Source organism: Clupea harengus, chromosome 9, assembly GCF_900700415.2.
Source record: "Clupea harengus chromosome 9, Ch_v2.0.2, whole genome shotgun sequence".
Classification (NCBI taxonomy): domain Eukaryota; kingdom Metazoa; phylum Chordata; class Actinopteri; order Clupeiformes; family Clupeidae; genus Clupea; species Clupea harengus.
The window spans coordinates 22938776-22956046 of record NC_045160.1 but is presented as its reverse complement, the minus strand read 5'-3'; the positions used below and the strand labels follow the sequence as shown (position 1 = coordinate 22956046).

The 17271-nt window shown below is 45.4% G+C and overlaps 1 protein-coding gene across 3 annotated transcripts in view; it reads right to left on the bottom strand.

Moving 5' to 3' along the window:
* Positions 1-16942, bottom strand: part of nova2 (NOVA alternative splicing regulator 2) — a 69269-nt gene extending 52327 nt beyond the window's left edge. Inside the window, exons 1-2 of one of the 3 annotated variants that reach the window (XM_031573883.2) lie at positions 16479-16942; positions 7519-7662 (exon numbers count right to left, since the gene is read on the bottom strand). In XM_031573883.2, coding sequence (XP_031429743.1) covers positions 7519-7662; positions 16479-16497 — 163 coding nt within the window. In that variant the 5' untranslated portion in view covers positions 16498-16942. Of the gene's footprint in view, positions 1-7518; positions 7663-8926; positions 9342-14961; positions 15868-16478 lie in introns of those variants that run through there. The other 2 variants (XM_012838372.3, XM_031573882.2) reach the window with 2 other exon arrangements.
* Between the last annotated feature and the right edge of the window lie 329 nt (positions 16943-17271).

The window sequence follows — 17271 nt, the reverse complement described above, 5'->3', positions numbered from 1 at the left end:
GTGTGTGTGTGTGTGTGTGTGTGTGTGTGTGTGTGTGTGTGTGTGTGTGTGTGTGTGTGTGTGTGTGTGTGTGTGCACGCGTGTGTGTGTGTGTGGGTGTGTGTGTGTGTGTGTGCACGCGTGTGTGTGCGCGTGGAGCAGAGCAGTAGATTCTGGGTTGCGGTCGCCCCATTCTCTCTCCTGCCTCCCCGTAGAATTGATCTCTGGGATATATTTGCACTTTTCTATTTATGGGCAGCCCCACTGAGATCCTTCATCTCCGAAGCAGAGTGTGCGGGGAAAAAAAAGGAAAACCTGCACATGGCGTCTGTGAAAGCACTGCACCCCTGGGACGGCAGAGTGTTAGGGGGAGCGACGCGAGGAAAGATGGAGATGGAGAGATAGAGAGAGAGAGAAAGAGAGAGAGGGGGGGGGAGGAAATGAAACAAAGGTAGAAAGAAAAGAAAGAAAGGAAAGAAAATAATTCTAGGTAGCAGCGACACGCGAGCACGCGTGTGCGCAGGTAGAGTGAATAATGACAACATGGCGATCCAGGTGCTACGACTCTTCTGCTATCCTCAGTGGGGACAGTCAGCCCTCTGAGATTGATTAGCTATGCCTGGTGGCTGGCTCTGACGTTGATTGATCTGGCCCGCTGCTGAGGCTCGCTCCTGCTGGGAAGGGCAAGCGTGTGATGAAGAGGCAGAGGACAGAGATGAGAGACAGCGGGGATCAGCAGCAGGAGCAGCGTGACTGGGCAGCTTTCTCAGAGCATTAAAAAACGCCGCCGCTATTTTTTACAACTATTATTAGAGACTACCGCAGAGGTCACCCAATTCATAGCTGTAGTACTACAGGGTAATAGTGGTATTTCTAGTAATAACAGCAACACAACTCAATAGCTGTGGCTATTGATGCGATGAAAAGTGATGTAATGTAGGTAACCACAACAATACACAACTACTGACAGATGTATTCGGTGTAGTAGCTTAAGGGCTAATCAGTAGTCAGAGGAAGTCCATATTACTAAGTTACGACAGCTGAACATACTGAGAAAGAAGGAGGGTTTCATTGTAAGACGTATATATATGTCAAAGATTACTGTTAGACTGTGCTTAGTGTTGCTATTTATTTAGGCTTTTTGACGACGCTAATAAAGTTAGCCAGAAGTTTTTCACCTCAGTCATTGTGACTGATGAGTCACCGTCTCATTAGTCTCCACGTCACAGCTATCCCCTTTGATAATGAGGGTGTAAAGGCATGTTTCTCTGTTTATGAGTGTGTGTGTGTGTGTGTGTGTGTGTGTGTGTGTGTGTGAAAGAGGTCGGGTGACTGAGCAGCACTCAGGCACAGACTGGCACTAGGGCATTACTCAGCCCACAGCCATGTACGGCGTGTGTGTGTGTGCGTGCACGCACGCGCGTGTGTGTGAATGTGTGCGTACGTGTACGTGTACGTACGTGTACTTGTATGTGTGTTTGTGTGTGTGTGTGTGACGTCACATGTGGAAAAGCAAACAAAACAGCCACAGGGATTACAGGGTGCTGGTCCCCCCTCAAGACACCCTGTCACCAGCCACTGATCCCCTAGGGTCAGGCCACCAGTCCAGCTGATGTATGTCACAGGCTGGGCCTCCTGCACCCACACCATGGGAATTAATGCTAGCATAGCGCACAGCTATCTATAGGCCAATTTAAGCTCCGTTCTCTCTGTCTCTGTTGCTGTCTGTCTTATTATTTCTGCAGTTGTCTCTCTCTCTCTCTCTCTCTCCTTCTCTCTCCGTCTCTGTGTGTTGACATCTGTCTCTCTTTCTCTCTGTCTGTGTCTCTCTGTTTCTTGTTTTCCCTTTCTATCTCTGCCATCTTTCTCCCTCACTCTCGCACTGTGTCTCTCTGTCTGACTCTGTCTTTGTGTATGTGTGTGGGTCGTCTCTCCCTCTCTCTCTCTCTCCCCCTCTCTCTCTCACCCCTCTCTCTCTCTCTCTTTGTGTATTCTTAGAAGTGGAGCCTGTGTGGTTCCTCACAACAGCCTGTGATGCTATCATGATAAATTACTGCAGTGGCTCCCAACGCACTTTGCTACGTTTCCACTTATCCTCCCAAAGCACTTCAGTAATGTATTTTACTGGGGTGATTTCATTCTGTATTTACTGCCGCCATTCCTGATGCACAGCTTGATGCAAGCCTTTGATTAATTATCCGGCAATCATCGCCCAATTTGATCGCCCCAAACCATATGTTTGTTGTTACCCGTCCCGGCCCTCTGGACCTCATACCCCTTCACGAGTTGCTACCCGTGACCCATGCTTTAAGGTGCCATATATTTGGGTTTTGCGGCCTTGCCGACAGGGGTTATAGGTAAAAGCGTTTTTATGGTAACATGATGCCCGAATCGGGCTTAGCCGCTAATCCCGGTCACGTTGCTCTGGTGCGCTATCTTCCACAGCAGCGGTGACCTGAAGAGGCCCTGCCCGAGGCACAGGCACTTCCTGTGGGGTCTGTACTGCCTGCAGGGGTCCCAGATAGCTGGTTAGTGTCATGGGCATGTAAGCTGGCATCTGGGATGGAGGTTATACCCACTCGTGGAATGTCTAAATATCATGTGTTTGTAAATCAATAACATACATGAAATGTGTGTTATTAATTGTGCGTCGCTCTGCTGTTCTGCTTTCGTGGTCCATAATGCTTGTACTGGCTGCTTCTAAAGCAACGGTTCAAATTACGGCGATTTACTCGAGAAGGAATCAACAAAGGTCTAACCTGACCAAAGCTAATCAAGCCCTCACTGCATTTCTGGTTTGGAGTTCAGTTCTCAAATTTGATTTCATTTCTGTGTCCACCCTGTCAAATGCTCAAAATATGTTGCTCCTCAGAGTTGGAGCCCTAGACTGGCTCAATGAACTGTTAAATTGAAACCCAATGCTACCCCGCCCATTACTCCCAATGGTTAAAGTGCCTTGTACGCAACCTTCACCGCAAAAGACAGAGAAACAAAACTCTCAACCCAAAACAACCACAGCAACCCACAAAACACAATACATTGATTGAACCATGAGCCCAGGAACTCATAGCTCTACAAAAAAATTGAAATAAAAAAACAACCAAAAAAAAAAACATGTGAAACGGTTGGAAAGCAAACAAACAGGAAACTAATTGCAGGCTGCCAGTTAGATATGTAATATAGCAGCGATTCATATTTCAGTTAGAAAAGCTTAGGCCTCAGCTAAGCAGATTAGAAGGGAGAAATCAGTAATGTCGATAATGCGTGGGGGGGGGGGGGGGGGGGGGGGGGGGGGGGGGGAGAGGGAGGAGGCCGGGTTTGGTGGGGTATTAAATACTGAAAACCGCAATCATGGTGTGGGATTAAGACAAAGCTTTAATATTGTGCCACGCTTTTCTCACACAGACAGGCAGGCTACGAGGCAAGATCAGTGGTGAGGACACGCTAAAGTCAGTGTCCACTCACTCTCTCTGTGTCTCTCACACACACAAAAATACACTCTTTCTTTCTTTCTCTTCATCTTGCTCTTTCTTTCCCCTCTCTCACACATACTTCATTTCTTTCTTTCCGTCTCTGTCTCTCTCTCTCTGTTTCTCTCTTCTCACACAGACAGGCCAAGTTTGCGTTTTCTCTGAGCTCACTAACTTGCATCACTCCAAACAGAAAAAAGAAACACATGCCCTCTCTGGACCTCTGTGCTCATAGCGACACACACACACACACACACACACACACACACACACACACACACACACACACAGACACACACACAGACACACACACACACACTTCTCTTGACATCATCCTTCTGCACAGGCAGGCTTGTGGATTCTGTTTTCATATTTTTCTCTGCAAAATATACTGGCGTGAAAATGCCATCCCTCAAAGCTATCCCGTTAGTATTGTATTCATCCAGTTCCTGCTGCGACTGCCTTTCTAGAATCTCACGATGACACTAAGTGACCTCTCTCTGATTTGGACCAATTCTGACAGCTCTGCGAGTATCACATTTCATTTGCTTCTGCGACCACTGGGAAGTAACGGCCAAGGAAACGTAGCCTATTTTGGGTTCAAAGACTTTAAAACATCTCATCGTTTACACTGCTCTTTGCATACTGTTTACAGTGTTACAAACTTGGCTCTCTCCTTTGGCAATTGGCTGCAGTCACAGACTTGATGCATGAACATTTCAAAGCCCAATCTCCAGGTCCCGCTGAGCGACTCCTTCACTCTCATATTCAGGGAACTGCAACCAATATTGCTCAGGCCGCCATGTCACATCAACAATCCCCCTCTTTTCCCTTTTTTTCGTCGTTTATCATTGAGAACACTTTTTTTTCTTTCTTTCTCAGACTGCAAAATGGAGGCAGTGCACGCTCTCTCTCTCTCTCTTCTACTGGCCGAGCGCAAGGTCACGGTGAAATATGGCTGTCATTTTCCGGTTAATGCAGAAGGAGCCTATATTTGGGTGAAGGCGCAGCCGATAAATCTCCCACTGCAGCGGTAATGAATTGGGGCCTTTCTCGGCCAGTAGTGCTGCGGCCAGCTAATTGCCTGTGAATTAAATGCCGCTGCGGCACTAACACTGGGGATGTATTGTGTTGATGGCTTCTCCTTCTCCGTCCATCTCTGTCAGCAGCAGCAGCAGCAGCAACATCAGCTGCAGTGACTTGTCCTGTCTAAGGTATGCAAGGCTTTCACGTCTGTCACCCTAATTTAGAGACTGGCTACCCCAGCATCGACACCATCATCTCCATCACCAGCACCATCACCAGCACCACAGTGGCCGTCTCAGAGAGCCAGCACCACAGGCCAGCACATGGAGAGCCACACAGCAGGTGGACGCTTTCATTCGCTGCCCAGGGAAAAAAGGCAGCAGGCCGGTTACTCATTAGCATACAGATGCCCTGTTCATGGCGGAGGAAGGGCCCCACATCCCCTCCACCACCACTCTGATCGTCCACTTCACTGCACCCTCACACACACACACACACACACACACACACAGACACACACACACACACACACACACACACACACTCTCTCACTCTCTCTTTCACACACACTCACTTTCTTTCACACACACACACACACATCCTCTCTCTCTCTTACATACAGACACACACGCATTCTCTTTCAGACACACACACACACACACACACACACACACACACACACACACACAAACACACACGTGCACGCGTGCACACCACAGGTCCTCCTGAAAATGCCCTATCTGTTTTTGCTATGAGAAAGATAGAGAGAAAGAAAGATAGAGAGAAAGAAAGAGAGGGGGAAAGGGGGGGAAGGGGGAAAGAGCCTCATACCCACCTCTTTATTCCTCCCTCTTTTTTACAGATTTTTACAACAGCTTACACACACACATTTTTACGTGTCACACAACTTCTGAAACCTGTCACTCAAACATCAGAGCCCTACACCACATCTGCAGAACTATAAGCTAATTCCCAGCCTTTCACTCCGTTTCCACTGTCATAAAACATTTTATGCAACATAGTTCACTTTCTTCTCATTGAACACTTGTCTACCTCTTCAACAGGAGGACACGCTTTTGATGTGCTGTAACAAGACCCAAATGGGAGGCGGTCTCACAGTCTCTTTCTATGCAACACGTACATAGGGTCAATGATGATTTTTTTCTTATACTTCTTACATAGCCATTATAAAATATTGTGTATGTTGTGTTTCCATGGTGAAATACTGTTTTAGTAATGCACTCTACTGTAAAGGCCTTTGTTACAGTTGCTACGCTCTGCACCCTGAATAGCTTGACTAAATATATTTCGGTTTGCTCTAATGACCTTTTTTAAGCTAACTATTTTGTATTTTGTACATTCCAGCACTGAAAAACTGGAAAACAAATTGTGAAAATACTTTATTTGTGTATTTATTTATTCTATGTATTGTAACCAAATTTGTCAAATTGTTCTATGACGTACACTGTACCACTGTTTTATCAGATTTATATTATTATAAAAGACTAACCATATAAATAGTTGTGCTTACTATTTGACATGAAAGTTTTTAAAAGGAATTGTTCAGTTTTGAATGCAGTGTTTAATTTTTCAAGAGATTTGTGGTATTTTGCATTTGTGCGTGCAATTCTGTGAACTGTGTGTAAAACCTGTGTAAGCATTTGTGAACAATACTGTAATATTTTATCTCTCTCTCTCTCTCCCTCTCTCTCTCTCTCTCTCTCTCTCTCTCTCTCTCTCTCTCCCTCTCTCTGTGTCTTGTCTCCATAATCATCCCTTTCCTCTGTCCCTGTCCCAAGGCCCTATCATCACAGTGTTAGTGTGCCGCGAAAGGGAAGTGCTTTGCATCTGCCACCCGCCACCCTTGGCCCAGGTATCTCCACCGCACCGCACCGCACCGCACCGCACCGCACCGCACCGCACCGCTCTGCTCACCTCCTCCGCAGCTCCCAGGAGGCCCTGGGACAGAGGTGGCCTGATGGCCTGCTCAGCGGCGGAGGAGAGCAGAGGGGAGTCAGACACAGAAACAATGCTCTTTTAAAGTGCACCCTGGGCCCAGTGCTCGCCCTCACTTCCTCTCCGACACCCTATAAAAAAACTCCCCTTCCCTCTCTCTCTCTTTCTCTCTCTCTCTCTCTCTCTCCCTCCCTCTCCCTCTCCCTCTGTCTCTCCCTCACTCTCTCTCTCGTTTGCTCGCTCCCTGGTTTCCTTTTCAAACGGAGCGAGTCACGCAGGAAACTCACAGCAGGAGGGGGGAGAAATAAGACTAGACCAGGAGAAAAAAGAAGTGGAGTAGAAGAGGAGGAAAAACATCTCTATTCTGGATGGGCGAGTTCTCTCTGGAGCCGTGCAAGGCCAACGTAAACACAGAGTGAACCTGCGGAGAGGCAGCACACTGGGCCATCGACCCACTGCAGCCGGCGAAGCGCATCGCAGGGTCGTCCCTGTCCTAGCATGTAACTAGAGCTAGTGATAAAGGCCATGTGTTATGGCCTGATGCCCAAAGGTGACGTCCTCCTCATATGATTCCCATTGAGGAGAAGACAAATGGCTTCTTCTGGGAAAAGGAGGGTACTTTTCTCTTTTGACAGCCAGAGTGTGAGAGAGAGAAACTGCATTTACATTCGTCTGAATTGAGAGGTGTCGAAGGACACGCGTGCACAAATACACGTTTTCTTTTTCTTTCATTTTTGTTCTCTTAGAGAGTAACAAAAAGACATGGGATGGCATATAACAGATGCACTGCCTTATGCTATGATAAACACAGACAAGGAAGTAAATCGGTCAGAGGATCCCTAGATTACGTGTTCTGGTCATTATTTCTGATCATTCCATGGCCGTTAAATGAACTACAGGCTTAAGATGATTAGAGAACTGAACAGTATCCATAGCGATAAGCAGCATCAAGTAACCCAGCAACGCAGGATGCGGTGGAAACGGTAGTGCAGTACTTCCTCCAGTATTTTATACACGTACGACATCCTGATCCTCTCGGGTCGGATAGGGAGGACCAGAGCGCGTGTGGATTTTTACATTGACTCACCTGGGTAGAAATCTTTGGATTTTGACAATTTGATGGTGGCGCCAGTTTCCTTCTGGAGCTGGACAATGGTCTGGCCTCCTTTGCCAATGATGGAGCCAGCTGCGTAGCTCGGGATCAACACCTTCAGGAAGTACTCACCCTCCTCTGAAAAGGCAAAGAGGAAGAGACAGAGAAAGAAAGGGGTGAATATTAACGGCAGCTCTCCCTCCACTTCATTAGCTCATTAGCACTTTTATCTAACTATTCAGCTATTCATTCATCCATACACCTACATATTCACTAATCTATCAAAGCAGTTGTTACATCTCTGTTAATGATTTATTGTAAATAAACACATCATGTCACTGAGTGATTAACAGATGTGACAAAAATACTTGATTCTTTTTTTTTTCTAGTTTAGTGCAGAGTTACACTTCCCCTCCCTAAGGGAGATTAATCTAACCATGCCTCAAACCATACTATTACATCAAGAAGAACAACAGAACACCACTGATTATAGGTTATATCTGGAAACTGCGTTGTGCATGTACGCCACACCACAGCACACCACACACAGGCTTTCCCAACAGCGGGAGCCCCGCCATAACCCCAAAGGGCATGACTGCAAAACCCCAACAGTTCCACTGCCCCGGCCACAGCCCTCATGATGGACGTGAGGGTCCGCGGAGGGCAGTGTGTTCAATCACGGAGGGAAGCGGGAATCAAAGCAGAAACAATGAAAGCACCCTCTCCCGGAAAAGAAAAGAGCCCTTTATGACCACTGCAAATCACTACCTGCCAACTGGATAACCAGGTCAGCAAAGTCACTGCACCATGGCCTCTTCCCCCGCGTGACTTTAAAACGACATTGTATCTATCTTTTTTCAACCCACAAGGGTACTCTACTAATATTCCAACACAATTAATCCTGGTTAGCTCCCTCTAGACGGCAGATTTAGAGTTGATCTTTTATAGGCTGCGGTGTGACTTTTTTTTCAATCGCTGTCACGGCTTATTTGAAAGAGAATTCAAATTGGGGAGAAACTGCAACACTTTCTGTCAGTTGGCAGTTTGGGGGCTTCACATTAACGACCTGAGAAAACAATTAGGGGCCGGTGGAAATTATCGCCGGCAAATTAAAATCAGGTTGGAGCGGGCTACATTTGTAGTTTCACATTTAGGGGGGGGGGGGAAGCTTCCAGAAGGCAAGCAGTGAGTGGCAGTGTGAGCAGGTCGACTTCATGCAGTTATGGTTCAATTTGAAGAATGCTCGGTTATCCTCCGAGCATGACAGTGGGTCTCAAACATCTGAGCATTTTTTTTTAGAAGGTAAGGGTTTGAGGGAGGCAGTCAAAGGGATTATCAGAAGGAAGAGGTTTGATAGTCTTTTAATAAAGCCGTCTTCTTGAGCTAATCTCATTATACACACCAAGCCAGCCTGTTGGGGAGCATGTGAGAGGCACGTTATCGCAGCGGTCCTCTGAGAAAGAGACGTTTTGACACAGTTGGGAATATGGTCCACTCACACTACCTAAAAGAGGAGGACAAAAATGATCAACAGTAATATTCTCAACTGTTTGCATGTGGGAATGTCCACACGAGACCCCCCCATTAAATCATGTTTGTAAGACAATTATCAAAAAAAATACATTTTCTTTTGTCAAACCTCAAGCTCCTCGTGTTTCTCTGAAGACAGTAGGTAACCCAACCTTGATCATGAGAGGCAGTATGACCAAATATCTCCTTCAATGACCCAGATTCTGACAGAGCAAGGAGTGCCCTCATTTTAAGTCGGACGGGACTAATTTTAACCACCCTCGATTACCATGGCGGAGCATTCATGAATAATGTTTGGAGTGAATAAATAAAACCGCACTCGTTTCTTTATCTGTCTCTCACACTCGCTCACTGGATAGTGCATGCCATCCTTCAAAATGACATCCATGCAATGGGATCTGATAAAACGTGTGTGTGTAAATTCATCACAGTTTGAGGTTTAAATCACATGCGTAACACGTTATAGGATCATGATTTCATACGAAGCAATTCAGAAATGGCCTCAAAGAATTTAGACAGACATAAATCCAGGGGCCTGTTTTCCGTTATCAAAGATGATGATGACATTTATTGGATGTGTTTAAAAATATTGCATCATCGGTAATCCGTGCGCGTTACACTGAGAGGTTGTGACACATAGAAATTGAAGAAGCCTTGTTCATGTCTCGCTGATAAAATGAATTTTGGGATGTTATGTGTTTTAGGCCTATATTTTATTACTTGTGAAGTGTAAGTAAGTGAAGCTTACTTTCTCATCCAGTATTTCTAAGTCACAAACAAAAATAAAAAATACAAACTCATTGCCTTTAATTATCAGGCACCTTGCTGTATGTGGGGGTAGACATAAAGCCATACAATAATATACATGGTATTTACTGCAGTGCATCTCTTTTACAATCCTTTACTATTTCTGGTTTATATATAGGTAAAGTTAAAATACATTTTTTTCTTTTTTTTATAGCTTTAGCTTTTACAGAACTATTTCAAGGTTTTGTGAATCTGTGATAATTAAGTTTTACTTCTTAGCAAGCTGCGTAGCTTCAAATCTCGTGTTCTCCGAATATTGTCTGAACGAACGAGGAAATGGCATCACCGTGGAGCCAGGAACTGGGCGATTTCCTGTCGCTTGTCAGCACAAAGCTCCTGAAAGGAATCGGAGGATTCTCTTTTGTACACGAGTGTGCGTGTGTCTGCGTGAGTGAGAGAGACAGACAGAGAGAGACAGACAGAGAGAGAGAGAAAGAGAGAGAGAAACTGCGACAGGAGGAGAAATACCCCTTACCCCACCACTTGTTGTTACAACCAACACAATCAAACAACAGACAGCATATCCACCACATATACCCATCCCACAAACTCTAAGCTGGGTCCAATGTTTTTTGTGAGGCGTTGCTTTTGTAACCTCTTCGCAGTCTGTGTGGATGTGGTTTGATGGTGTATGCTCATGTGGAGTGTTGTGTATGTTACAATGAATAATGCACAGGCATTGGACATAATAAACTGAGAATTGTAAATAAAGCAAGCTGTTGCTATGGTCTCCCTTGAGATCTGAAGCCCCAGAACAGGCCACACTCAGCAACTGATCTATGCGCCAAATCCCCAAATCTGGTATCAGTCGAGGAAGGATACGGGGCCTTGCTACTGCTCCAGGCAGGGGGGCTTCCCATAGATCTGGTCTCCTACATGACACATGGCCGGGCTGACCTGAGGAGCTGGGGGCCTGGGTGCTACTTGTTTCGTTAATATGAAGTCTTGGGTGAAACTAAATTGCATGATGTTCGCAAGGTTATAAATCATGAGGTCGAGAAAAAAAAAAGAGTTAATTATTGGGAGAGCACTTTCACATACAGGATTTTGACTGATTCCACTACTTTATCTAATGAGATGACAGCTGTTTGATGCAGGGATTTTTAGTGGCGCCTGTTTTTCTGTTTGTATGGGTCCACCAAGTAGTTAAAGGGTGACTAGTGCAGTGCCTGACCAAAATTGACTGCAACAATTTCAGAAATGCTCCGGTCCAGCCTGACTGGCAGTTCCTTTTCCCCCCCAATGTCTGTGTCGCAGGGTGTCAAGACTACCACATTGTTCCATTGCCATGACAATTCGGGAGAGCGGCTAAACCCCCCCCCCCCCCCCCCCACCCCTCACGACGCTCTTTTCATCTCTCGCATCCATATTCATCGAGCAGTCCGTCTGCTGCAGAGCGCCCAAAGAAAGGCACCTGGCTCCACCAATGGCGTGGCGCTGTTCATAAAGCGTCACGCACCCCCAGAACCCTCCCACCGCCCTCCACAATGAGATCTTTTTTCTTCCTCCTCCTTTTGACGCAGTGCTTAAAAAAAGGAAGAAAGAAAAGACTGAGAGAAGTAGCGCCCCCTTTACGTTTAAGTAATTCTACGGCATCGATCGGCAGACTCAGCGGCAACGGTTGCTAGGGCGGTCAGCGACAGTGCGAGATATCGACAAGAAGATCAGGCCGGGGGTGGAACAAGGACGCAAGGAGGGGCGTGACTGGCCTATGAACAGCCATGATGAGGCCAGGACGTGGAGGAAGAGACAGGACCGAGAAAGAAAGATGGCTCACTAATTTCTTTGAGGACAACATTCGCATTTGCAAAAAATGGCAGCAAACACGGTGCAGGGGCCCAGTGTTGTTGAAAACGCTATTGGCAGACGAACTGCGACACTAATAATGGACGGTGCGCTGATGACACAAAGAGGGGAGAGGTGCAGCTATCCATCCTCTGTGCTATCAGCTCAAATGAAAAGCCTTCTGGGTAAGGCTTGTGTTTATATATAGACCCCGCTCCGGCCTCAGCGTAAGCATGTTGCAACAGTGAGGCATTTCCTTCAACATCAATCGATCAGTTTGGAGGCAAGCTGCTCAGGGTACGGCTGAGTGGCAGCATGCTCCAGGGGGAGGGAAGAAGGAACGCAGCGCAAATCAGCACTGCCGCGATCAATAACATGAAAGGGTCCCGTGACGAGCCGCCACACAGCCTACGCCAGTTAAGACGGAGGCACAGCACACACACACACACAAACACACACACACCCTGTGTCAGCACTATGTCTGGCCTCAACAACCCTCACGACACCTACTCTCACCAACCCCCCACCCACCCCCCACGACTAACTTGTCTGCTTCCTCCTGGTCCTCCCCAGGATAAATTCATATTTACAGTCCCCTCACGTTACTTGGCAAGGGCATCCGGATACACTGCTGCACCAGCTACATCCAACAGCAGTCTGGTGCCAGTTGGTCCATTTACTTAATTGCCCGTTCTATCTTATTAGGCGGGTCAGGGGGAACGTATACTGTGGCGTTTCGTCTGCGTTTGAAGATTGGAAATGGGAGAAGGGCCGAGAACCTATTTTCATGGAAGGCAAGTTGCTCATACACACACAAACACACAGAAAATACTCACACACAAGAACAGACACACAAAAAAACACAAACACACACGTGCACATGCACAAAATGACTAACACAACATAAGTAGACATATCAAACTTTGAAACTATGAAAGACCATTCATGAACTACTAATTCAAATGTGGACATTGTCTGGCAGTCTAAACCACCAATATATTATTCCAGTACCATGATTTCAGAATGAAATATGTAAAGGTTCACTATATGACCTAAACATCTTCAGCACGTAAATATTTAGGTAACCTGTTTTGGGCCTAAGTCGTGAGAGTGTCTTCGAATATATATGACAACTGAAGGAAGACGCGGGAAGATTTCTCAATAAAGCCACTGGAAGAGGTGTTCTTCTTACAGTTGATGATCTGATAAAAAAAAAATTCCAACCTCAGATCAAAACACTGGCATCTCAGTACTTTTTTTTTGGAGTTCAAAAACATAATTCCAACCTGTCTATCAAAGCCCAGGCTTATAACCCACTCCACTCCACCCCCACCTGTCCCATTTTAACAAAAGTGGGTCAGTACTATGTACCTTTCTGCTATGCTGCGGGAACATTACCTTCACATACCTGATTCGCATTCAGATACACACTTAACCCCCCTTCCCTTGTCTGAGCCATCCTATCTGTCCCATATGGTTAACACAGAGACACGTTCCAATGTTTCCTACCTCTGAATGCAAATATAAGGCTAGTGTTTTGGTACATTTGTTGGTAAACAATGACGACCAGAACACACGCAAATTCACTGAAACGCTACACTATACTTCACTTGATATTCCCCCGTCTAAATACTTGAATTTGTTTATCCTCCCAATGATTCACTCTCCTTCTCTAAATAATAAGTGCAGAAAATATCACAGCTACTAAATATAAACTGAAGAGTATTGTCATGGATTAGACATATAAATGGACAATTTTAAAAACCCTCTGAAGTTAAAAACAGGTATTCAGTAATCTGCCAAATATAATGTCCTGATTGGATTAAATACAATGTAATTGCACAGCTTTACGGGTGCTAAACAAAACCACGGCGGGAGGTTTTGTACACTGAAAACACTGGACCAGGCAGGAGATGTGACAACCTCTAGAACTTCATTCATGGATAATTGACTGTGACATTAGGTTTCGGTTTATGGCGTTGTAAATTAAAAAACCAAATGCTTACTGCATAGGCTTTGCAACAACTTTTTAAGCAACATTATGGCACACCCTTCATTTTGCTGATGGATAATTCCAAATAAATAAGATAGCTATTTTATAACTGCTATTTTTTACTCAGCCACTGTTTGATGAATTCCCAAAACACAGCATGATGTTATATTTTAAGGTGAGGAAACAGCCTGCAATTTTTTCTTCCAATACATTTGGAGGGCGACAGATGTGTTAGTGCACACATGTGTCCATCTATGTAATGGCTCCCAGGGGTGAAGCCTGGGTTTTTAGATATTTCAGCCAGTGCTCTGTTTATTGATTCTCTTTAAAAGTGAATGCGCAAGGATGCATCACTTAATTTTCTACACCACAATAGAGGCCCAAGACGATCACTCCTGTGCGGCAACAAGTCTGTGTGTCTCACAGAAATCAATGCATGGCCATACACTTCAAAGAAGGACTGATCAATGTATTCACATTTTTGTTCCATAGTCATGTTATAGGAAAAGACACAGCCTTGGCACTCACATATTTATGCAGAATCTGAGTTAATTAAATCGCCTCAAAATGATATAAGAAAACACGGTATACATGATATGGTTGTCTTAGAATTTTCAGTGTATTAGGAAATGGGTTAATGACTACCCTATTTTAATCCAGGACAGCCGGTCTCAAAACATTCTGTGATAGGCTATCATACTGGCCCTATAACGTTTTCAGAACAGTGAGCTTACATGCCGACAGGGATTCAAAACATGTTTCTAACGCTGCGTAGCCTATTTATTCTTTTAAAGCAGTTTTACACAAAGAGGCGTGAGAGGCTATCAAGCAAGGTCATCTGTCCTCACGTACAGGAGACCGGATTCGCAAAATATGTTGTTTGTCTCGATAAAACTACTTAATTCACTGTGATTTCCCAAGAACCGTTTCTGTTTAATCAAAATGGACGTGTGTGTAGACTATTTTAAAAACTAGCGTTAAGGCGCGTTTAGGAAACCTCGCACGCGTTGCCTCCTTTCTTCCTGAGCGGTCGGGGTCGTAACTGACGCGCTATTGTGTTTCTTTACCAGCACTGATTTCAAACACGTAGTGTTTTCAGTAGCCTATTTACTGAAAGCCTGCACTGGCTGATTGTGTGATAGGCCTAAACATTGTCTTACTCTCTAATCTGCATATGAGTCTCGTCATCTTAATGTTTAATCGTATTTCAAATATCAACCTGCTCGCTGTTCCCGATGTTTTACACCCTACACGCTGTCACCTCATTCGACTTGATCTACACGAACACAAAATCACACCGCCGCTCCGCATCTTCTCCTTACCTCCAGTGTTTGTGCGTTTGGTGCTGCTGGCTTCGGTCGGCGTCTCCAGAGGTCTCTTGCGAGAATCGGGGGGATCCGACTCCATGTGTGGCTGCTGATTGTGATGGTGAGGATTGGAAAAAATCCCGTTTTGCTGCACTGCCCCGCCGGCCATCATTTTCATACTATGTGGATGAAACCGATTTTAGTCTATCCGTTTACGCAACGTAGCAAAGCTAGTGGCAATGACTATTAAAGTATTTTGCCGATATGTAGGCTATTTTCTAAATATTCAACGAATGCGCTTTCTTCCGTTCGAGGACCTCCGGATGCGTTTGTTATCCTCCCTTTTTCAGGCGGCGCGAAGAGGATAAGCAACGGCGAAATCTGTGTCTGTTTGTCCCAACCTCTCGAGAAAAGCGATAGTGCAGAGAAACGTCACATCAATACAAATCCAATGAACCGATGCGTTCTCTTCAGCTCCCCGGATATGTAAGGTGTCGTTCACAATTGTTCCTTCTTTTCAAATGCGTTGCACGGTTGTTATTCCTCCCTACGGTGCGATGACGTTCTCCTCATAGACGCTGACAGCAAAACAAGGAATTCAAAACACACAAATGGTCATGGCAAACAATCTAAATAAATAAAGGGAAAAGGAAGGTGGCAAAACAAAAAATATTGTGTTCAAGCAGGTCCTCGGTTCGTGCATGAAGAGCTGCCGTGCAGTTCGATTTTCTTGGACAAGGGGGTGGTTTCGTCAGGAAGGTCCGGGAGGGAGAAATGCAGGGTAAGAATCTAGAAGGAGATACAATTTTTGTGGCCTCGTTGTAGAAGATGCTGCAGTCTTACGTTCAGAGCATCCCTGTGCTTACTGACTGTCGGAGCACAGGGGACCAGTGACGTCATACAGATCCCAGTTCATCGCTGTCAGATGTAGAGCACAAGCCCCTCCCACCCGCACTCCGAAGTACACTCCTCTGACCGAAGGAAACCAGCCTCGCCCAATCGCATTGTAGCCGTCTTCTGGGGCCAAATGCGATTGGACGAAGCTGTTTTCTTCAGCTAGCGGAGTGTACACTTTAGAATATCACATGATGATAGAAGAGGTGGAGGTGGTGGGGTCGAGCGTCGAGCGCCAGCATCGTTTGGAAACGGAGATTGGATTTTGGGGGTGTCAAAATATGAGCTGTCATTCCGGACACTGATACCCCAAGAAAGTTTTTTTTTATAAATATGACAGACGAGGTCAAAGCATAAGCACAACGTTGCTAGCCCAATATTACTCCCATGTCTAGGTTATTTTTAGACAATGTGGCTGCTATTTAACCTACCTTGGGGTAAGGCTGCCTGTTTGACTCTATTCTGCACCCTGGTAGCCAGACATGAAGTGTGACTGACTGTAGGTTAATCTAATTTACTTTTATAAATAGACTATACACTATCTTATCATACAGTAAAATAGAATAATTGACTTCTGGACTAAACCAAGTTAAAATATTGCAGTCACTGTATGCTTATAAACAAACAAAACATGTTACCTGTGAAAGATTCAGCCATCCTCTGATCTGTGTGGGTCCCCTCAATGCTAGGATCCTCCGTATTCTTCGTCTTCTGCTGGGTAGGCTACACCACGGACATACACACAAGCTGCACTGTCAGACACACACACACACTCACATACACACACTCTCACACACGCTGGCGCGCACACCCTCGTCCTGTCCACACCGAGACAGATGTAGACCGCCTCTCGTGCTACTCCAGATTCTCGTCAAGGTGACATTGCGTCGACCGTGGCCTACACACAAAGCGTGAGCCCACACAATTTCACGTTGCTGCGAAAATCTCAACAGCGAGCCATTTCGCTTTGCTTCCAGAATGCATAGACCGGCTTTATGTGTGGAGAGACGTGGCAAATCTGAGGCAGATGTAGAAGATACTTTTTGCCAATAGGACCGCTTTCTTTTGTCGAGAATGCTGCATATAAAAAAAAAACATGCAGGTTTCTCTCAAGATATGACTGACTTGTGACATTTTATGACGCAGAATGTTTGTGCGCCCTGTCTTGTTTGATGCTTTTACATTTCTCAAGATATTCTTTAATATCTGTGCCATTCATGTTTGAGTTGAAAGAACAGCCTCTGCCGTATTTACAGCTAAAGCTTTGATTTTAAATGACTGAATGTGTTAATTTTGCAACAGAATGACCAACAAACCCTCTTATCAGATCGAAGACATGTAGTCTGGTGACAAGCTGTCGAGATTGAGTTGTTTTAATCAAATTCAGGTAAGGTGTTCATTTAACTGTGTCATTTTATTAAAACCCAGCGA